This window comes from Passer montanus, unplaced genomic scaffold (genome assembly GCF_014805655.1).
Source record: "Passer montanus isolate IOZ18808 unplaced genomic scaffold, ASM1480565v1 scaffold44, whole genome shotgun sequence".
Taxonomy (NCBI): domain Eukaryota; kingdom Metazoa; phylum Chordata; class Aves; order Passeriformes; family Passeridae; genus Passer; species Passer montanus.
Genome location: NW_024369262.1, coordinates 205,199 through 228,524, shown reverse-complemented (window position 1 = coordinate 228,524; position 23,326 = coordinate 205,199). Strand labels below are relative to the sequence as shown.

Below are 23,326 nucleotides of genomic sequence, written 5' to 3'. Positions count from 1 at the left end.
CATTAATTGAGTGAGACAAAGAAATCCACGTCCTGGAGATCACAGATATGTGCTGTTCCTCCAAGTGAGAAATTTCTTTCAAGAAAATCATCCTCAGCCTGGAAGAGTCTGGAAAACCTGACCAGATGCAATGGTGAGGGGTGAAAGAGGAAACTTCCTGGTGATTCCAAGCCCAGCTAACGAAGGCCAGAGCATCCCAGTGCTCCAGGAACAGCAGAGGGGAAAACAGAGCACACACCAAAGCATGAGTGTGCCACACCTGCTCTGCTCTCTGCTCTGCAGAGCCACACTGAGCCCCATCCCCTCCACCACAGAGAGGAGCAGACAAATATTTACCCATCCAGCTGAGGAGAATGATTTTACTCAAGAGCTAAAAGTGCTGCCTTGCCTGGGATGTTTATTCTCAAATAAATCCCCTCTCTTCAGCCTCTTCCTTTCTTCGGAGCAGAACCAGTTGCCCTGAGCTGCTCTAATATGCACAAAAACAAGCAAGGATTTCATTGCAGCTGAGTGAGGAGAGCCTGGTTTTGCCTATCTGACCGTTTCTCCTGCTGCCAGGGCACATTTTTCATCTCATTTCATGCAGGTTTTTTGCTGTTTGTGACACCATAGGGGTGATTTCTGGGGTATAAAGGAAAGCCTGTTGGCAGATTTGCTGAAGAAACAAGGTGTGACACGAGCTCAGAGCTTGAGGGGGTGGTTCTTGGACCTGTGGGAACAGCTCCAGAAGGATTTCTTTTAGCTGAAAGGACACATATTTCTAGAGTAGATTTTGAGATAATCATAAAAAACATCCATTCCTCTCCCAAAACTGAAGTACCAATTATTTAGGTACCACTAAAGGAACATGTTATGGAGCTCATTTGTAACTCATAGTTTGTTTGGTTGCATTAATTGGGGCTGAGATCAGCCTTCCCCACCAGCTCCCACCCCTTGGCCATCACTAAAATAACCCCAGCTGCCTGGGTCAGCAAATTATTCTTTCCACAGATTTAAAAATACAATAACTAACCCCATGTTTGCATCCTCAGAGCTCTCTGAGCACAACCCAGGTATTGCTTAGACTTCAGAAGTCCCACAGGGATGAGGATTACCAGAACTCCCTTTTCTGCCTGGGGCAGGGCACGTTCCTGAGATGTGTCTTTGCTCCAAGGTCCCTCCCTGGCCCTGTCCTGGGAACACCAGCTGGAGAAAGTTCTTGCCATAAAGTGGAGGCCAGATCAGTTTGCATCCACAGACTGTCCCTTCCACAGGCAGCAGTTCCACCTGGACAATCTTTCCCATTTGCAGAATCCCCTGTGCTCTCAGACTTTTCCCTCCCTACCTCTGGGTACCTAAATCTTCATTACAAGCAGCAAGTCCCATGTCCCAGGCTGGGGAATGGATCAAGGCATCCTCCTGGTGCAGGGCAGGCTCCTCAGAGGATGCTGAGCTCACAGCTGGTGCAGACACCAAAAACCAGGCAGAATTTAGCACCTGGAAGCAGCAGGGCAGAGCTCAGCCCCAGAGCAGCTACCTTTACAGGATCCAACAGCAGTTAAAGGTCTCCTTTCAACAGAGAAGCTGCAATGTTCTTTCCCATTTTGTCAATATTTACAGGTGAGATACAAGGAAGAGCCCAGGCTGGGGAGTGCTGGGATAAGGGATGGGAGGTGACGAGCTGGGGACAGACAGAAGGCACCAGCAGCAAAGCCCAGCTATAAAATGTTGGGCACCATCAAATGAGATTGCAGCAAACAGAACAGGAGCACCAGGATACACCAGTCACTACCAACAACCCTCGTACATGTGTCCCCCTGCACAAAAAATGAAGGAAAAATGTCCCAAGTCCTCAGGATTAACCTAAAAACAGACACTAAGATGATTATGTAGGAACCAAATTTAATCATGTCCTTTCTTTAAGTACTATAAAGTAAGATTCCAATCCCACTGGCTTCCCAGGGGCATGTTCAGACCCCATAAGGCTCAAGGGAAAATAATGACATATATTTTGACAGATGGATGTCACTGGTTTTTACTCTCTGAATTGAAGAGTGAAATTCCTGATTATCCACACAGTCTGTATATCAACAGCCACAAAAATGGCTGTATTTTCCTTTTTTGTATTTACCTTTTTAAGTGTAACCTCTTACCATTTGTCAAGCTATTGAGATGAAGCTTCTAACCTGAAGTTTAGAAGCAATGTATGGATAAAATAGCAGCATCAGCACATGTATAAAAATCAGAGTCTTAAAATGAAATTAAAAATTAAAGCCTTTAAAAAAAAGTCATTGTAAAAACCCTCCACCAACATTTTCCATCCTAGGAACCTCTCCCAGTTTGGGTCATTTTCAGGAAATTAAAGTTTAAAAAGCATCAGGTACATGAGATTAAGCGAAGAGAAGGAAATGAAATAAAATAAAGCTCAAACCTGCCACTCTTTTCAGCTGGAGACCATGGTCCATGGGTGCAGCACTGGGTGCATTCCCAGCTCTGTGGGAAGGGCAGCCCTGGCAGATGTCCCTGGAGCACTAAGCTGTTCTGTGTGGCAGCATATCCCCATGCTCCAGGGCTCTGTGCCATCCCAGGGCTCTCTGCACATCCAGGGAATCTCGTGTGACTCCTCTGCTTTACAGCACTGCCCTGACTAAAGCCACAGCTGGGGGCAGGACTGACACTGTGCAAAACTGAGGGACCACAGGAAAAGGGAAGAGAAAGAAAGACACAGGGAGGGACAGTGTTCACTCCAACAGCAGGATCTCATCCTCACTTCACTGATATCCAAAGACATTTTGCCTTCATCTCCACACCAGGAGCAGCACTCCTGATGTACACAAGTGCATTAAATATAAAACAGTTGCCCTCCTATAGGAATGTGCCCCCTGCTGACAGAGTGACAAAACTGTCCTTTGTCCCCTTAAAAAGGAAATAAGCCCAGAAGTTTTTCTCCTCAATTAGGTGAAAAAGCATCTCATAGGACCTGGGGGACTTCACCTCAAACTTAAGGATAGCTAACTGGACAGGAGCCAAAAAGTCCTGCCTGAGCAATTTACTAGAAAAGGAAGAGAACAAAGAAACAAATCACTTTTGTGAGGTGTTTTACCAGGGGCAAGAACTCTTACACCTGGCTCGGTTTTTCTCTGTGAAGAGTTTGTTATTTTGCCTTTTATTAAAACCTTTTATTTTCCAACACCACCACAGGAGCCATCCTGCTGATTTTATGCCTTCTAAGGTAGCTGAGCTATCTTGAGTGTGAAATACATCTCCAAGACCTTATGAGACCTGGCTCGAGGAGACTCATAAAACCAGCCTCTAACGCCATTTTTTTCCCCTGATGCTTGAAGTGGAGAACACAAAAACACAAGGAGAACATCTCTGGGGGGCAAAGGACCCTTGAGAGGAGCCCAGCCGCATTCCTGGGGCGAAGCACAAGGCATGCACGGAGGAGCACGGGGCTCCCACTGCTCCTCGGATCCTCCTGCCCAGCTTTCCTGGCTTGCTCCGCTCTGGTGGGCCTGGGCCGGGCGATGAGGGCCATGAGGGGGTGGGGGTGGCCAGCCCAGGCCTTCCCTCCTGGCTTTCCTGGCTCGCTCTGCTCTGCTGGGCCTGGGCCGGGCGATGAGGGCCATGAGGGGGTGGGGGTGGCCAGCCCAGGCCTTCCCTCCTGGCTTTCCTGGTTTGCTCCGCTCTGCTGGGCCCGGTGTGGTTCTGTTCTGCCGTGCAGGGCCCGGGCTGGGCGGTGAGGGCCATGAGGGGGTGAGGGCGGCCAGCCCAGGCCTTCCCTCCTGGCTTTCCTGGTTTGCTCCGCTCTGCTGGGCCTGGGCCAGGCGATGAGGGCCATGAGGGGGTGAGGGTGGCCAGCCCAGGCCTTCCCTCCTGGCTTTCCTGGCTCGCTCTGCTCTGGTGGGCCTGGGCCGGGCGATGAGGGCCATGAGGGGGTGAGGGTGGCCAGCCCAGGCCTTCCTGCCCAGCTTTCCTGGCTTGCTCCGCTCTGCTGGGCCCGGTGTGGTTCTGTTCTGCCGTGCAGGGCCCGGGCTGGGCGGTGAGGGCCATGAGGGGGTGAGGGCGGCCAGCCCAGGCAGCCGCGCCCTCAGGCCGCGGCCTCGTCCTCGCACACGTCGGGCAGCTCCGGGTCCCTGGCTGCTTCTCTGCTGCCCTGTGTTCTGCACGGGTGGTGAGGAAAAAAAAAGTCATTGTGGGCACACAGCAAGGTGGTGGCGGGGGGGGTTATATCAACAGGGAGAAGCAATGAACCAGCCTGTTGTGCTGGTACCATGTGAACACTCAGTAATATCCCAGCATGATGCCCTGCAGGGATGGGCAGCTTGGCCTGGACACCTGCTTGGCCTCTGCTCCCAAAAACTGATCCCTCCACTGTAGTAATTACATAGCTTCTGAAGAGAGAAAGACAAGGTTCTCCCAGGAAAATCCTGGGAAGCTGGGTAGAAGCTGTGAGAAACTTAGAGGAAAGAATTCCAACAATTATTATCTCTCTTTCTGTAACCATTGTTTATAGATATGGTTCTCCCGAGTGTGCTATTCATAGTTCACTTTCACCAGTAGTGTGAGAGAAGATTCCTAAAGGCCAATCAGGTCTTAGGTCCACCATTGTTTCTATAAGAACTGTAGATTTCTAATAAGAAAGTGCTTTTCATGCCTTCTGATGATGGAGTCTCTGTATCACCTTTGGCTGTCCCTGATACCCCTTTGGTCATATTCCACTTCCCTGAATGCCCGTCTCCAGGAGGAGGTACATGGTTTTAGGGCAAAGTCTTGCAGATCAGCAGCATGGTTTCTAGTTTGCATTTGGAGAGTTCTGTTTTGCTCTCCTTTAATTTGATTTTTTAAAATAAAGACCAGAGGGATGGGCTGTTCCCACAGCTGCTTCTCCGAAGTGCTGCTGTAAATGGCAGTAAAGCTAAATGTTTCTACCAGAACCCAGTTTGTCCTACACAAAAACTGTGTGATTTTGGTTTCTATGAGTCTGCCTGCTCCCCAAAAACAGCAGTCCCAAAAACTGAGAGCAGCAGCCCTAAAATCTCAGCCAAGGTCACTTCCTTGAACTGAACATACACCACACTAACTTCAGCCTTTTCCTCCTGCTCCTAACTTTTGATGTTTTCCCATGTAGAAGGCTTGAGCTGTATTGCACTCCAGGGCACCCTCGAGGAGCAGCACCTGCACCCAGCCTACCCCAGACAGCATGTGACTGTCCCTGGATGGAGAAAAGGGGACACCTCCAGCTGCCACCCACAGCAGAAACTGATCACAGGCAGGTGACTTCACCTAGAACACCCATTTCTCCATCATAAAGATATCCACAACACAAAGGAGGTGATCATCTCCAAGTATTGTCTCTCCCAGGTGTCCAGCCTTGCTCACAGCAGTCTGGCTGTACTACAGAATCACAGAATGCTTTGGGTTGGAAGGAGACCTTGAAGATCACCTTGTTCCACCCCCTGCCATGTGCAAGGGCACCTTCCACCATGCCAGATTGCTCCAAGCCCCATCCAACCTGCCTTGGGCACTTGCAGGGATCCAGGGACAGCCACAGCTGCTCTGGGCACCCTGTGCCAGGGCATTCTGTAGAACCTGCAAGGACAAGCCAGCTTGGCAGTGGAGTGTCAGTGCTGTTGCATGTGCCTGGAGCACACAGTGTTTGGGGGCTCTGGGGGTACTTCCAGGCTAGGAACAACACAAAGTACATACAGGGCTAACCCAATTTTTGAAGAAACCAGAAATGATCAAAAATCATGTTCCCTTCTCCCTCCACTTCAGCAAAGCTCTGCAATAAACCTGCCCTTGAACCCATGGACAGGGAAGGCTGAGGAACAGCCCTGCCTTCAGTGCCTGTCATCCTCCTCCTCAAATGACTGATCACCTCATTTAGCAGCAAGGGCTCTGTTCTGTGGCAGCTCAGCACAGCCCAGCTCCCTGTCTGGCACATCCTGCTCATCCTACTCCTGTCAGGGCTGTCTTCAGTGCTGTCCCAGCACTCTGAGCAGCCTCTGCCTCTCCAGACACCTCCATGTCAGGCTGAGAGGACCCTCAGGGTAGCAAACACCAGCCAAAAAGCTGGGGCTGCCTGTCAAGCAGCAGAGATGCAGCACCAGAGCTCCATGTCTGCACAGGAGCCAGGCTGCTGCTGAGAGGCCTGAGGCTGGATGGGAATCTCCAGTAAATAACTCTTGGTGAGAAATAAGACTCTATTTCTCCTACATTCTGTAAACCACAGGGAAGCAAAGCCTGGTTTGTGCAATTACCCAGGAGAGTGCATGGCTGTGGGGGGATCACAGCCACTGGGGATTCACACCAGTTTCGTGTCCCCTGAGGAGTGAGCCTCCCCACACTGCCCTCAAACACAGGAGCACAGGGCAGGGAGGGTGTGGGACAACCAGCACAGCACAAACACACACCCCTGGCAAGTGCTTAATTCCTCCAGGAGTCCCCATTCAGTGCAGGCTGATTGAGTCCTTTCCTCCCTATGGAAATGCAGCAGCAGGAGGCAGTGGCACCACAGCACTCCCCATCTGCCTCTGCCTGCCTTCTCCTGGCTATTTTTGGAGAATCTCTGCAAGTTCTTCCTCACTCGGAGCAGGTGACATCCTGGCTCTGGCCCATCCATGTGTCTCAGAGCAATAAACCAGGCCAGACAGAGTCTCCAACGTGCTGGAGCTGCTCCCAAAGGCATTTAGAGATGTGTGGTTGTTTCCCAGTCTCTCAGCCCAGATCTTCCAGCCTGGCTGGAGGCTGTGTCCTGCCTGCCTCTGGATCCTAGGACTTCCCACTGAGGTGTCTGTAAGCACCTCATCATGGTTTGCATTAATTAACAGAATTAACCAGACCAACACTTCCTAGAAGAGTCTGTGCGAGTGGCTGAACAGGTGACCATGTTTTGATGAAGTCCTGGCTGGGGTGGTCATTGGAGCAATCAATTTTGGTCTGCCCAGAGCCCTTCCAGTGCTGCAGCAGAGGCAGAGGCAAAAGGGAGTGGTGGAGTATCTGGAGCAGAGATGGCTCCAGCCCTTTCTTTTGCATAACTACTAAATATTAAACTCAAATTCCAAAGCTCAGCCTTTCCCAAATTCTGTAGCTATTCCCTCTGCAAACGCGGGGCTGAGCACCACTTCCTGCTAAAACCCAACTGGTTTTTTTCACCCCTCCCTCCCTAAAAGCAGCTCAAAGAATCACAAATAGAAATAATAATAAAAAGTATACATAAACATTAGTGTCACACACACAGAATGACTGCAGTAAAACTGCTCCTACAGGAAGGAAGGATGGAGCCAAATGCTCTCACTACCACACAAATCACACAGGCTCAGGAGGGGACACAGGTTTCTACAGCACCCAGGGGAAACACAGACATGGAATTACCTTAAAGATGGATGCAAGTGTACAGATGTGTTTAAGAGGAATCTGTCCCTGAGAGCAAAACAATGAGACAAAGGAAGAAAGTGATCATGAAGACAATGGCAGCAGGTGAAGGAGCTTGCATTTCTGTGCCTGTCCAGCCTAGAGTGTAGAGTGGAATGGGGATGGAACATCAGCCACCTTTACCTAAGGACAGATGAGGACAGGCACTGGTAGCACTGGAACAAACCCACTCCAGCCCTTACCACTGCTGAAAGCTGCAGATGGCTCCCAGCACACTGCAGTCATGTTATTTTGTGTCCAGCTGTGCTGCCCTGGCACCTCTGGGCTTTTGTATCCCTTGTGCAATGGGCAGAGCCCCAGGAGCACTGGGCCCCTCACTGCTGGTGGTGGATCATTCCAGAGGAAAATCCTGTGCCACAGCCCTGTGAGGACACCCACCTGCATGTGGGGCATGGCTCTTCCCACAAAACATGCAGTTCTGTCTTTGGGAGGAGCTGGTTCTGCTCAGAGACCTGGGCCAGCCACTTTTCACTTTTTATACCTCCCTTTCCCCCTTGGTTTCCTTGTGCCTAACCCACATGGACAATATGGCCCTAAGGGCAGTGACCCTTCTGGTCTCTTTTTGGGAAGATTGGAAACAGGGTAGGCTTTTTAAATACCAAGTGATCCCCCAAAGAGGAGCTGACAACCACATTTCATCAACAGTATTAGCAGCCATAATGGGAAAGTAAATTGGGTCTGTCAAAACACAGCAATTAATTTGATAGGTAGTACTTGCAATAAATGAGAGCAATAAAATGTGGTGAAACCAGGGCTGACTCAGTCAGGAAAAATGTGGAGAAGGCAGAAGAAATGCAGCAAACACTGCTACCAGAAATCCAGAACTTAGCTGTGAATGCTGAACTGGGCTTAAAAAATACTCTGGAGCTGGAAAATTAGAAAATATCAGTTGCTTCTGCAGCCACCATTAATGATAGGCTTGAACCTGGCCACGGTCTGCAGGATCTGTAAGACTCCATGAATCACTGCCTCTCCTGGGAGATCCTGCAGGAAAGGCAGGATGCAGTGACACCTGGCACTGCCCAGCTGACAGGGAGGTGACAGCTGGCAGCTCTCACACCATTCTAGGTGTGCAAAACAACGACTGCTAAATGGGGCATCATCCTTTTAGTTCCCCTCCACCTGCTGAGTGTGTCTGCACTGAACATCTGCCTTTTAAACTGCTCAGTGCTGATAAACAGAGCAATAAATAACAGCCAGGAGAGGATTCACTTCTTCCCAGTCTAAAGAGTGCTAAAAAAACGTTCTGTCCTCCCAGTATTGACTTCAGAACTGTTTCACATCAGTGGTGTCTTAATGGTGTCCTCTAAAGGCATCAAGGCTGCAGCAGGAAAGCCCTGCTGCTACCACAGATATCTGCCCAGAGCATTTCCAGGGACAGAGCCCAGCATGCTGTGTGGGTAATGCAGGGAGAAATTACAAAAAGATTCAGCCACATGATTTACTTTCCTCCTCTCCAAATCCCAAAGAGTGAGCTTGAAGGACAGCTCCATTTTAAGAGTCATCAATTAGGCATCAAATAGCAGAAAGCTCTGGTACCAGAGCTCAGCTCACTGCCAGAGGATTTCCTACAGAGTGTATCCTCAGAAATGGCACAGATGTTAGATACTTGAAGCAGCAGTGAGGGGGGCTCTGGCAATTTCACATACAGCCTAATTAAATAGATTGAATGTGAAATTGGAGAATTCTAATTGCTTTCCTTTTTTTTCTTCTGTAGAAACACAACAAGTTATTTTGCTACCTACAACTAGAAGGAGATGCAGTGTTACAAAATCTGACTTATGCCCCTCTGAAGACCCTGCCACTGGGACAAGGAGCTCTGTGCAGGAGAGCTTGGCAATGTGTGGCTCATTTTTTTCTAGTTCCTCCAGGGCAGCCACATGTCCAGAGCACAGTGATGGCTGCAGGCACTGCTTTTCTGGCAGGTCCCAGTTTTGTGGTCCCTGTCCAGCTACAAGCATGATGGACATGCAGAAACTCTCTGCAGAGCCTTACTACATATTATCAACTCCTGTATGATCCTAAAGCTTTACAGAAATCCAGACTCACTTGAAACTTATTTTAACACAGCTCTAATCATAACATTGGCACTTTATATGTGTAGCAAGGGTGGTTTTTCAAGGGAACAAGCAATATGAATTAAGAAGTGGATGAGCTTGGTGTCTACTCTGTTTGCCCCTGAGGAAATAACACTGTCATCAAGAGATAACTCACTGAACAATGAATATTTCCCATTTAGCTGTGGTTCGCTTGAGATTAACGTCATTAGATCCAACACATTTATTTAAATTTGAAGTTATTTTCATTAGATTCAGTCAGTAAAACGTTTTCCAAAGTTTGAAATAATATTAATCCATATGCCTTAAAAGGAGCATCCCTGCTGTGGTGTTTAATATACAGCACCATTTGTTAGAGAGACTTGGCAAGTATCTTTCTTTTGAACAACAGTTTTGAGATGGGTTCTCAAAGCTCCAGTTGTGCATGAAATAATTTAGGATTAAGTCATTTGTTACTGCCAAAAATTGGCACTGATGGCATGAGACTGAGAAATTAAGCACAGGGATTGGTGCAGTGGAGAACTGGCACATTCATATTGATTTTGGATATTTCTAAGTGCTCACACAGCTGGGCAGAGGCCAGCCCAGCATGGCTGCAGCTCCTTCCCTGGCCTGGCATGGTTTTGTAAACTAAGGCCACCAGACACAGCAGCACAACAGTGGAAATGACACACTGCTTTGAAAATAAACCTTTCAGTCTGTACAAGGAGTCTGAAAACACACAGGACCAGAATGAGCTGAGACAGGGAAAGATGCTGGGTTTCAATGAACTGAAAAAAATCTCAGTAGCAACTTTAAAATGGAGACAAAAGTGAGGCTTAGAGCTCATCTTGAAAGCCTAAGAATATTTTATAAAGGACAGGACATTGATATTGTGGCTGATCAGAAGTTTCACAGCTATCTGAGATCAAATAACTTTGGTTTTGAGCAGATACTAAAGCCCCCAGCTCCAGGCAGGAACCAGCATCAAGGGTCAAGGAGTTTGCCCACCACCTGGGTGAGTTTTCAAGCACCTCAAATGAAGGTAGAAGGGAACAGGTCCCTTTCAGAAACAGGCCCAGGGTTACCACTCTGAAATATAAGTTCGGGCAGGGTTTGAAAAGAAAGTCTGCCTTGCTCCAAGTTACCTGTCTGGGACAGTGGGAAGAATAAAACACATTTTTCTTCAAATTTAGTAAATGTTTCCCCATTTCAGAGCAATGCAATGCAATCATCAGGAATGATAGTGAAGATGTGAGTAGGGACATGTGTCCAATTAGCAATAACTAATTTGGAAGGCATTGAGTGAAGAAACAAATCAGGGCAAATCTCTTGTGCTAAGAGCTGTGACTGCCATGCTGCAGATGTGTCCCACAGCAGCACTCATGAGCAGGGTGTTTAAATGGTGTCTGGCCATGGACAGCAAGACAAAGTCTTCATTAAGTCTCCAATGCTCAGCTGGGGACCTAGAACATGATCATCCTTAATTGAGCTGAGCCCTGAAATCCCCATACACCTGTGAGAGACAGAGAGAGACTTCTATAACTGTGTTATCAATGGTGCAGTGAGGTTCAGCACACCCTCCTGGGAGTCTGCTAGGAATGGGACTGGGATTCTGGGTGGAAAAGAATCATTTTGGGACAGCACAGCTTTGTTGTCAGCCACAGCCTATAGATCCTGTGGGGTGAGAACTTTATTTAAATAAAAATTGTCCCAGATCAGGCTACAGGTCTAGCTGTTATTTACTGACTGATGGCCCAGAATCCTGGCTCTGAAAGGAATCAGTGACAAAAATGAAGGAGAAACAGTAAGAACCAAGCAAAGGACAGAAGAATTCTCTCCCCATCCCTGTACATACCATCATGGTTAAAAACTGCTGATGAATCTATTAGTCATTAAGATCTCTATTCCCTTTTTAATCCCAATATAGTAATTTATGCCTAATCTCCAAAGTATCCCCTTGTAATGTGTTCCACTATTTCATTAACTGGCAAAAAACTGTGTGAAAAAACACTGTATGTGTTCTCAAGTGAAAAAGCAATTTCAAAGTTCTGTTTTGTCTGACCATGATGTCTCTGACCAGACTTGGGCCCCAGACCCCAGATCAAATCCCATAACCTCATTTTGTGTTTAAAAACCAACATAAACTGCTTATTTGGTACCATTTCTGTGGTCCATAGAAAGGAGAGAAGAACTAAACTCTCCAATATATATCCAAACTAGACCCTAATTAAACTTATTTCACTTTAGCAATCTCTAATGGATCTTTGATCACAGAATTATAAACTAACAAGTGAAAAAACAGACTCAAGCTTAGCACCTTACATGTGTTTAGCAAATAAAAACCCATCTTCCAGAGAGAACTGCATCTATAAAAGAGTTTTTAGGCTGCAGCAGTACACTGCACTTCAGTCTGACAGGACTTGAGGTAGATTTTGTCTCCAGTGTTTGATGCAGAAGGGAGTTTTGTCTTTAAACACTACAGAAGAGATTTGCAAAGTGCCTCCCCCACCCTCCCTCCCCACAGGAGGAGGCCCTGGCCGTGCTGCAGGTGCTGTAGGTACCTACATCAGCAGGTTCCCTGGAGCAGACATGGATCTCTCCTCCCTCCTCGTCTGGACCTCAAAGGGGTTCCCAAAGGAGCGTTTCCTCAGCATGGCCTTCACCAGGATCTTCGAGGAAGAGAACAGAGCAGTGAGAACAGCAGGACTGGCTCCTGGAAGCCAGTTCAAAGCAGGGACAACAGCTTCTTTAATAATTCAGCTGACATTTTACAGCAAAGAGCACAAAGCAAAGCTGTTGGAGAGAGCCAGGCTGCTGCAGCAGTCAGGCACAAGAAGTACCCACCGTGTCAAACTGCTGAGATTTCATGCCAGGAACACACATGTCCCCTCTCCAAATCTCCTCCAGCAGCTGAAGGCTTCAGCCCAGCCCCCTGCCCAGAGGATGTGGTGTGTTTCACACGTACCACAGCTGGCAGGCTGGGGATGGTCTTCACAGAGTTCTTGACCTCCTCCTCGGTGACCTCCACCACGGAGCAGTGCTCCTCCTCCAGCGGCAGCGGCTCCGCGCCGCCCCGGCTCAGCCAGGGGTGCACCTGCAGGGGACACACAGCTCTGGGCTGCCACAGAAACGGGGCACAGGCCCCACTGCTGTCACTACTGCTCCCTCTCCCACTGCCAGAGGTGGTTTTTAACCAGCTCCCTTGGAAATGGCTGCAGTCTGGCTCAGTGCTGTCACACCTGCTGCCACCCACCAGCACCACGGCATCCCTGAATCAAGTTTGAAACACTTTGACAACCTGAGTTATCTGGAGCATTTTCATTCTTTGTCTTGCATGCAGCAGAGCAAAGCCCCCTTTTCTTGCTGCTTCTCGTGGGATGGTTTCTTGGCTGGGAGCAGGAGGAAAGCCCTGCCTGAGCACAGAGCCCAGCCTGACACATCCTCTGTCAGAGTCCAAGGCAAGTCCCCAGGGACACCAGCCAGGGACAAGGACCAGCTCTGCTCTTCTACCCACAGGGTCTCACAGTGTGCCTGCAAGAGCTGTCAAGTGAAATCCCATAAATACAGCTCCAAACCTGCCTTTGGCCTCCTGGGCATGGAGGGAAGGGATGTCACAATTTTTTCCTGAAGCTCAGCCTTTCTAATGTCAGCTTTGGTGGCAATACTGGTGTTGGCCTGGGACAAAGCAAAGCAGAGCTCGCCCTGTAGAGCATGCTGATGGATCCCTATGGAAATTTTGAGATCCTCCAGCAGGTCTAAAGCCTTGGTGATGGGTGACAGGAGGACAGCAAGCCCACACAAACCCAGAATGAAACCACAACCTGTGAAGCATTGTGTTCTGCCAGGCCTGTTCATTCTTTCTATTATTAAACAACTCCCAAATAATGGTGATAGAAAAAAATGTGCTGCCTTGAGGCCACTGGCCACACAAGGACCAGAGGAGGAACACACATCCAGTCCCTGGAGTGCAAATCCAACACTGCCAGCCCAGGCTCTGCAGCTAGCAGCTCCCCTGACAATGTTGATTCTCCCAGGGATTCACTGAGATCAGCCAGCTTTTGAGCAGTTTTCATTTAAATAAGCAAACAAGAAAGCTTTTGTCAATATTCCCTAAGCAAGAAGCAGTACTGGAGCTGTGGCTGCAAAATGAGTGCTCTCCTTCTCCAAGGGAGGGTGCTAGAGACAGCTCCCAGAACAAACACTGGGGACAGCTCTGCCTTATTAGAAGGTACCAAAGGACATAAAATCAGCTGAGACTAAAAGCTCTAATATCAATTAGATAATATCTTACCTTTATTTCAGGGACTGTTATCCTTGTTTCTGGATTTTTATCAAGCATGCGCAGTATCAGCTCCTTGAGCTCGTCACTTATCTGTGCTCTGAGTGAAGAAAACAGCAGCACACACAGTTAACAAGGGAGTTGTAAATGCAGCAATGCACAGTTCTTACTGCAGGTACCTGGTACAGAATCTGCTCTGCTCAGGAGGTACTTTCTCTGCAAAGCTGGCTTGGAAGAAAGGAAGGCACCAGAGTCACTGTTGCAGGGCTTGGTTATCCTGTCTTGGTTATCCTGTTCTGCCCCCTAACACAGCAGCACACGCCCCAAATGCAGGATGAGGGATCAGGTGAAGGGGTCTAAGGACATTCTTGAAAACTGCACTACACAAGGGAATTTCTGAGGGGAGATTTGGAACAACAAAGTGCTCCTGAGAGCAGAGCTGGAGTTGAACTCTGAATCAAGAGGGGCACAGCTTGATTTGCTGAACTTGAGGGGAGATTTGGAACAACAAAGTGCTCCTGAGAGCAGAGCTGGAGTTGAACTCTGTGAATCAAGAGAGGCACAGCTTGATTTGCTGGACTTGCAGCATGAGAAACTGTATGCTGGATAGAACACCCCCATCTGACATCCGAGTCCCCAGCTAAGCTTCCAGGTTGTGTTATTTAAACTGCTTCTAGAACACAGATTGCAGGCAGCCTGTAACTCAGTATCCCCTACCTGCAAAGCTCAGCCTTGGGGTAACAACAGGAGGGAATGAACAAATGCAAATAAGAGAAATATATCTAAATTTTTAACACTACTTCCAAGATCTAAATGTGAGAGCACCTGAACCCAGAAGCCACTCTATTGACATGGAGCCCTTGGTCCTGCAGCCCAAAGGCTGCCATGACTCCTGTGGTTAATGATGCAGGAGATGCCTTTAAAATGCACAGGATCTGAATGATCAAAGTGCTGCTGCAGTAAAATGCCAGCATGTGACTGAATTGTATTAGGCAGCTGAAAGTCTGTGTCACAAATGACTCCAGAAGAATTGTGCTTCTTCATGGAGATGGAACTTAGCAGCACAAAATGTCACTCCCCAGGAAGGCTGGATTTGAGACTGAAGACAAGAGAGCACCAGGTGCTGTGCCCACCTCTGCAGAGAAGGGAATAAACTATCACAAACCAAAATGCAAACCACATCACGGCAAGGGATATTTCAGTCTGATGAAAACAGAGCTGCTGTTTAATAATTCATGAATATTTTATTGGGACCTTGGCTATGAGATCTTTACAAACAACCACAAGGAAATGCTGCTTGTTCAGAGGCAAAAAGGGGGTTCAGTTTGAAGTCTAAACACTTAGAGTTGCATCAAGGCTCTGCTGTACACAGGCAGTAGAGCCCAGACAAGGGGAAGAACAGGATGAGCCCTCAGAGATTTGGGTGGTAATTTCAGTTGGAATGGAAAGAACGGTGCTAGTGTTGAGATGAGCTCCAGAGGAACAGCCATGGGCACTGTCAGTGCATTTAGCAGCTCAGAATGAGCAGATTCCTTCCAGACACCACACTGATGCAGGTGAGATGGCATTTTAAAAAATACTTTAAATCAGTTCTGTGCCAAAGTGTCAACAGCTTTTCTCAAAATAAAATAAATGGAATATAAAATCACTTAGCATTTCTGGGCACCAGACTGATTTTTACACAACACAGGATTGAAGTCCTAGGGAAAAGCCCCATCAACAGGATCACCAAGTGTCAGGTGGGTTATGGCCAGGTAACAGATCACATCAGCCTGTCTCTGGTTTCCCATCTCTGCAGTCTGCAGCAGTGTGAGCACTGTGCCTGGTGGCATTTTTCCTTTGAAAAGCCTGCACTGTCTGGGATTTCTCATAGCCATAGTCGTGTAAGAGCTCTCAGGGAGATGCCAAGCACAGAGCTCAGCATCCATTCAGGAGGGTTGCCAGCACCCAGATCACTTTACAGGGTGCCTGCAGGTCAGGGAACATTGTCCTGGGCTTCACCAGGAGGGACGAGGCAGAGCTGCTGGCTCTGCTGACACGTTTGAAGAGAAACTTCAGCCTGCTTTTTAGTGATGCCAGGATCCTCAGGGTGTGAGCTAAGCCCATTTACCTCGTGTCACGCCAAGGACTCTGTGACATGAATGAGTACTCCAGTGCCATAAATATTTATCCTGGTGTCTCTAAGGGAAGAGACAGGATGGTGACACTGGTACAGTCAGATCCATCTGTCCTAAAGGTTGTCAGGAAACAGGCAATGAGTTTCCATGGGCACTCTGCAAACAGGAATGTGTCTTTTGTAGCCATGGTGAAATAAATTGAAACCAAAATACTTCTCACTATAGAGAGGTGCTAATTCTGTGGGAGGTCAGGGTGGATCCACTCCAGTGAATTCCATGTCTCTCTGGCTGCCTCTAACAAATAGATGTGGTTTGGACACCTAGTAACCCTCAGCTCCTCCAACAACCTAATCAGGGGGGCAGCTTTTTTTAGACTGGGAGAACAGGTCACTGAGGAATCCACATAAATCATACAGCCCAATTATGGCTGAAGGAAATGCCTGAATGAAGGAACAGATCTCAGCACAACCTAGTTAGCCCATTAAATGTTAATAACTTACTGCAGAGGCAGATGGGAACAGTCACTTATAAGCTGACTGCTAACCCAAATACATGGTGGCTGAGGGAGGGGTGGGAGTTTTGCCAGCCCTGAGCAAAGGAGAAAACTGCCAGGGGAACATAAACAGGTTTGGGGCTTTTTTGGCTGCAGTGCTGTCAAGACAAAGTCCTGTTCCAACTGCAGGTGGACACACAGCAGTGGAGCATGACCAGACTTTGTGCTCCTAAAGCCTCAATTCAGTCACCTGGCCCTGCCAGAGTTGCTCTTTGCCCACCTGCAGTGCTGTCAAGACAAAATCCTGTTCTAACTGCAGGTGGACACACAGCAGTGGAGCATGACCAGCTTTTGTGCTCCTAAAGCCTCAACTCAGTCACCTGGGCCTGCCAGAGTTGCTCTTTGCCCAGACTGGGGTCTGTGTGTACCCTAAAAGTGGCTGAGCCCCAGCCCTTGGAGCTGCAGGTGCTGTGCAGGCTCCAGCTGGGCAGAGCTGCCTGCAGTGGCTGTGGCTCCTGTCAGTGCAGGGTAATCAATGCAGCCCAGGTGTCTAAAAGAGGCCACCCTGAGCATCCATCCCTTTCTGTGGAATCAGAAGTCTGGGACTGTCAAGGTATAGGCCCAGCCCTTTACTGTAATGTGAAAATTCAGTGAGCATCTCACAGAAGTCTTGCCTTGCCATAGATGTAGGATACATGCACATACCCAGGCTGCCTCACAACATCCCTCCCTGCCTCTCCAATACCACATGTGCCTCTCATTACAGTTTTAATTTGTGCTTGCTCCAAATCATTTAATTGATACCTTTTTATTGGAATTAACAATTAGGTGAAGAATTCTTTGCCTAACTACTGTGTGGATTTGGGAGGGAAAACAAAGAGTCCATCTCTGGCTAATTAATCTGTCAGGAACCAGGGGAAACAAACTCTTCACCAGCAGGAAGTCACCAAAGGCCAGAAGCTGGAGGAAATGCTGAGGAGTGGCCAACACTTGAAGCTCCAGGAATGGTGACCAGGCAGTGTCACCCTCCTGCCACACTCTGACCATGATCTCTTACAGCTCAGTATTGAACCTGCACTGCTCAATGCCACGGGAGGGGCCTTGGCTTGTCCCCTGCCCTGCTGAGGACACGCTGTCACCACAGCTGCCCTTCCCACCTGAGCACCCCAGCACTGCACTGTGCCCCACGGGGCTCCCCTCCCTGACCAAAGCAAGACCCTCAGTAGATCACAGGTGAATTAATTCCTGTTTTTTCCATAACTGCCAGGTGTTTTCCTCTCTGCCAGTGCAGAAGACAGACCCATGTTTGTCCTGGGGTGTGCTGGAGGAGTGGGATTTGCTGAGCTGTGGCTGCACATCTCAGGCCAAGCATCCTTCCATCAGACAGGCCCTGCTCCAAGGCAAGGCCACAGCAGAGGGATGTGTTTACTTAGAGCTTTATCACCAAATTGTTTTTGAAAATGAGTACATTAAATCATTCTGGTGGCTGCTGCAGGGGGAGGGAGAAAACCCCAACCAAACCATGCATCTCCAGAATCAGTAGGTGGGGCAGAACTTCTGAGATCCTGGAATCCCCTCACTTCCAAAGAACCATTTCCTTTAGTCCCTGTCTGCACAGCAAGGACAGAGGAGGAGCAGAAGCACTCTGAACACCTCACCACCAGCACAAAACCCACGTGAAGGACCCAGGAGAACACAGAGCACCTCACCCACCCATGTCCATCCCCCCTGGTGACCACTGCCACACAGAGAATAATGCTGAACACTGAACTTAATTTTACAGCAGCTGAGTAAAGTTTACTCACTCTTCTGGGAACTCCACAGGCTTGGTCTTGATCCTATTATGAAGACCCAGAATATATTCATCTATAAAAGGGCACTGTAAAACAAACAAAGAGATTTTCCAGTAGTCCAAGATCCTGGCATCACTCAGGCATTTGTCATTCATGTAACACCAAGTACAACCTCTGCACTCCCTGGATTTTACACAGAGATGGAAATAAATTAAATCTCCCCACACACAATAAATCGATTAATTCCTTATTAAAACAAATAAATTCAGAAGAACAGCAGAGGCATCTGGGGAATACAGAACTGGACTGGAATACCCTCCTTCAGCCTGCCAGGTGACCATGAACTGCCTCTGTCACCTCCCCAGGCCACTTCCCACCCAGAGCTGGATGCCTGGTGCCTGTGGGGGGGATCTGCAGAGGGCAGAGGTTCAGAGGCTGCTCACACCTCCTGTTCTGCTCATCCTGGGACAGCAGGGGTGGCACATGGGGCTTCTGGCCACAGGGGAGGGAGAGGCCATGACAGGACATGGGGTGTGCAGAAGGCAGCACTGGAGAGCTGCCTCTGCCAAACTGGACCCCCCATCAGTCCCAACTCAGCTCTGGCAGCCAGAGCTTTCTGTATGCTGGATCCCAAAGTGCTGCAGCAGTTTGGGAGCAATCCTGTACCTCTATCCACACTCTGGCTCATTTCTAAATGCAGGAAATGTGGATAAACTCCCCACAAACTGCTGGTGGTGCTGCTGATGCTGCTCTGGGTTTGTAGCTCTACACTCAGGGCCCAGTGCTGGAAATGATCCTTTCCAAAGACAACAGCCTCAGCCCCTTCTGAGCTGCAGGGGGGGGGTTTGAACTTACAGAAGGCAGGTCTTTGTTTCTAATATTTGCCTTTATTTGGAAAGGAATGAGTCAAAAGGCAGGCAGACAGTGCAGTGCAGGGCTCCAGCACTGAAAGCAGCTTACCTTCCCATAAACAAAGCAGTACAGGGTGATTCCCATGGCCCACACATCCAGGGCCTGAAAGAGAGCATGAACAGAGAGTAAAGGAGAGACAACACAGATAACCTGAGTAAGCTGGATTTTCCCAGCAATTCAGAAGACACTCTTTTTATGGATCTAACATTTCTATGTCACGTTGAAGTTGGGCTCCTAAGGGCAGCTCTTGCACACCTGAGGAGTGAGGGCTGTGCTGGGCCAGGCATTGCTCCCTTGCCCCACTGAGACCAGCAAGCAGCCCCTTCTTACAGGAAATTGCACCACTCAGGGCTGAACTTCAAAAGTTTTCCAGATTAAAAAAAATCCCTATTAGGCCCTATCCCTCTGTCTGCATCAGCACCCTTGGCAGTGCCTGTCACTTCCAGGAAATCAAGGAATGACCTTGGTGCTCAGCAGCCCTCTGTGCCTTTTGATTATTTTGAGAGGGAATCAAAGGCTTCCTCCTTTCCCTTGGGGCAGGGAAAGGTCTCTAGCATGGCTCCTGCCCAGCAGGGATCCTCAGCAAAGTGTCTGCCCACTGCACAGAACCACCAACGTGAGCTTTGCCTGGACTGAGAGAATTAGAGCTTCAGTTGTACTGAATGACAGCCCCAATTTGTACCACAGTCAGCATGCAGGTGTGGCACCCCCTTTGTCCCAGCCTGGGGGTCCTGGGAGCCCCCTGTGAGCAGAGACCTACCTTTCCACTGAAACTTTTGCCAGTCTGTGAGATGGCCTCGGGTGCCATGAAGGCTGGTGTCCCTGCTGTGCTGGAAAGCTGGGCATCATTCCCTTCAAACTGATTGCTGACACCAAAATCAGCAATTTTGACGTGGCCATCATCTCCTAAGAGCAGGTTGGAAGGCTTGATGTCCCTGTGGATGATCTTCTGGTAGTGCACTGAAAAACACCCAAAAAAGGAGGCAGAATTGGCAGGGCAGCCAACACACCCAGGGGAAACCTTTCCAGGAGGAGAAAATAAAGGTGCAAGCTCAGGCACCACACTCCCAGCTGCTGCTGGAGATGGAATATAATGGTTCCTACAGCCATTCCTTTTTGGTGCCTCACTGGGGCACAATTCTCAGAAATAGATCTAGGAATTATGCAAAGAAAAGACATAAACTCAGGGACAGCTCAGCCAGAGGGAACAAACAATATGTCACCATCATATTTTCTGGAAAAGTCCCTTTGCCAGTATTTCTCTCCTGGGAAGCTGAGAAGCCTCAGAGAAAAAGGAAAACAATATTATCTCATTTGCTTCTCCTGTGTTTTGCTGCTTTGGAATGTGGTTGGAGATTGCCTCATTGGCTGCATGTGAATTGTTTTTACTGATTGGCCAATCACAGCCAGGCTGTGTCAGACTCTGGGAGGAGTCACGAGTTTTCATTATTATCTTTCAGCCTTCTGTCTGTATCCTTTCTGTATTCTTTAGTATAGTTTAGTATAGTTTTAGTATAGCATTCTTTAATGTCATATAATAGCATGAAATAATAAATTAGCCTTCTAAGAACATGGAGTCAGATTCATTCCTTCCTCCTCCATCTGGGGAACCCTGAAAATACCACACCAATGCTGCTGGAGAAGGAAACCACTCAAATCCTGCAGACTTGCTTGGCCTCATCACACCAGCTGATGGGCTGGGCCACCTGCTCTCTTACAGGTTCGTGGGACCCAAATGAAGAGGGTCACTTTTAATTTATTTATTTTGCAACTGCAGTGCTGTGAAGCTCATTAAAAGGGGCAGAACCACAGGTAGGATGAAACAGGTGACAAGCAGCTGAGTGCCAGGTTCAGCCAACAGCTCAGAAATCAGTGGGCATTTCCAGCTCAAAAGGTGGAATAATGGAGCTCCAAGGTTGGAGCAAGCACCAGCACCCCAAAGAGGCACTCTTTATTTAGTTAAACCTCTCAATGGAGCCCACAAATAGAGAAACAACCTCACCTTGCTTTGCATCACCCCAAACCCCACCCTGGCCCACCAGCCCAGCCATCCCCACCACTCCTGCAGCCAGAGCTGTGGCCAGACCTGGCCCTTCATTCCATGAGGCTCCAGCCAAGGCTGCAGCTCTGTCCCACTCCATGAGGGCACCAGCTGAAGTGCTTGTACATCCAACATGAAACAAACTCTTGCAGAGAGCTTGGAGCCTGAGGTGCACTGAAAACAACAACAAAACCCCCTCTCTTGTGCAATATTGCAGTTGAAAGACATTTCCAGGCCACTGAGTGAAGCAGGGAGTTGTAGGCTGATTTCTCAGGAACTCAGAGAACTTGAAAAATAAAAAAAGCACCAACTTTCAGAACATGAAATGACCCTAAAAGCAGAACTGTAGAAAACCCAGGAGACTTTACTGAAGGAGGAGGAGGAAATCCTCTAATCCTGCCCTCCCCAGAGGACCAGGACCCCCTGGCCTCCCTCCTCCCCTGGCTCCAGCCAGTGCTTTCACATTTCCTTCTTGCCAACAGAGCATGTTTGTTTTTATACCTCCATGAGCACTTTTCATATCTCCTAGGAAGTACACGTTGGGTGGAGGAAAATGCTGGTCTAACCCTTTCCTGCTTTACAAACCTGACTGCACAGTGCCACAAAGGCAGCCTGCCCTATGGAGCATCCCAGTTTGTGCTTTGGGACCAAAAATGAACAAACTTCATTTAAATTTCTGCTCTTTTTAAACCAACTTTCCAGCAGGCCACACGTGGGGAGGGGAGATCACACTTGCAGGTGTTTTTTCCTGCAAGGCCCTTTCCTCAGTTTAAAGCACTTTTGGGGGATGATGTCCTTGGCACATTAAAGAGCTGTTCTGGAGATCCAGCAGACAAAACCTTGCTGGAGAGCACCAGTGCTTAGATCTTCTTCCAGATGTGCACCAACTGCATGGCCAGGCTGTGATGGAGGCAGTCAGTGACAACAGCCTGCCTAGACAGCCAGGATAAACACCCAAACCCTGCAACAACAGTAATTAGGAAGAAACATCTGCTCAGCAGCAGAGCTGGTGGCAAGCTGACATTTCATTATGGTAATATAGGGAGAGCAAATAAGGGTGAGGGGAGAGTGAAGTTTTCCCTCAAGAGATGATGAGCTGCCTTTCAGGCAGGTGTCTGCTGTCATGCCTGATACCACAGGGCTAAGATTCCCAAAGCCTCTAAAAAACCCCAAAACAAATATAGATCATATGAGAACATCCCTGGAGATTGCCAGAATATGAAAATTTAAATGTGAAAATTAAGGCAAGCAAGTACTCCAGGCTTTTTATTATTTCTTCCTTATAGGAAAGTAAAAAATCACAAACAAAATAAAACCACAAAGCATTTTCTCTCTCATATAACTGTGTATTTTGTAGAGTACATTCCCTGCCTCTGCACCATCTAATGAAAGCTGAGGAACACTGTGGGCAGTTTTCCAGCTGCTAGTCCCCAGCAGGTCTGGACACTACTGACTGCTGGGCACAGAAACAAAGAACAAAGAAATTAGAAACACATCCTCTGCAAAAATAAAAGCCATCAAACAATGGCTCATTTGGCCAATGAATATTTGAGTTTCCAGGTGAGAACATTACAGTTCTGACAGTCTGACCTTGGGTGCTCACAGGAGAGACTGAGCACAAGAGCCTGCAGGGCTGAGGAGCCCAGGAGTGAGCCTGGCCTCTGGAATGTCACACCTGGCATCCATTTAAAATAACACCAGACTGGGATGGGAAGGGGACAGATGCAGAGGGGAGGGGGCTGGGAGCAGTGTCCCACCCACACACTGTGAGTGACAGCCACCAGAGTCTCCTGCCAGCTGGATGAAAGAGTTCTGCTCTCTGCAAATGCCCTTCTCTGCCCAGCCTTGAGAGGGCAAAGAGCCATCCATGGAGGGAGGACAGGGGACTGAGCAGCAGGTGTAAATGAACATCACAGCCATACAACCTGAAAGAGCAAGTGCTCACATCTGTCAAGAAATGATTTGGTGTGGAGCTGCTAACCTGATGAAGGAAACCTGAAATCTCTGCTCTGCTCTGAAGAAACATAACTCGAAGTCCCAGCCTGCCAGCTGCTGTGGGCATCCTCCCCTGCACAGCTTTCCAAAATTGGCTTTGGGCCTCAAAATGCACAGGCTTATCCTCTGCTGTGCTGTGCTGAAATCTCTGCTCTGCTCTGAAGAAACATAACTCGAAGTCCCAGCCTGCCAGCTGCTGTGGGCATCCTCCCCTGCACAGCTTTCCAAAATTGGCTTTGGG

General features: G+C 48.5%; 1 protein-coding gene across 2 annotated transcripts in view; it reads right to left on the bottom strand.

Annotated features, from left to right (window-relative positions):
• Positions 1-3,013: 3,013 nt before the first annotated feature.
• The window catches only part of CAMKK1 (calcium/calmodulin dependent protein kinase kinase 1), a 90,399-nt gene continuing 70,086 nt past the window's right edge, over positions 3,014-23,326 (bottom strand). Inside the window, exons 10-17 of one of the 2 annotated variants that reach the window (XM_039720838.1) lie at positions 19,810-20,009; positions 19,098-19,151; positions 18,150-18,223; positions 13,747-13,834; positions 12,421-12,549; positions 12,021-12,124; positions 4,060-4,142; positions 3,014-3,756 (exon numbers count right to left, since the gene is read on the bottom strand). In XM_039720838.1, the coding sequence (XP_039576772.1) occupies positions 4,070-4,142; positions 12,021-12,124; positions 12,421-12,549; positions 13,747-13,834; positions 18,150-18,223; positions 19,098-19,151; positions 19,810-20,009 (722 nt within the window). In that variant the 3' untranslated portion in view covers positions 3,014-3,756; positions 4,060-4,069. Of the gene's footprint in view, positions 3,757-3,779; positions 4,143-12,020; positions 12,125-12,420; positions 12,550-13,746; positions 13,835-18,149; positions 18,224-19,097; positions 19,152-19,809; positions 20,010-23,326 lie in introns of those variants that run through there. The other variant, XM_039720837.1, reaches the window with a different exon arrangement.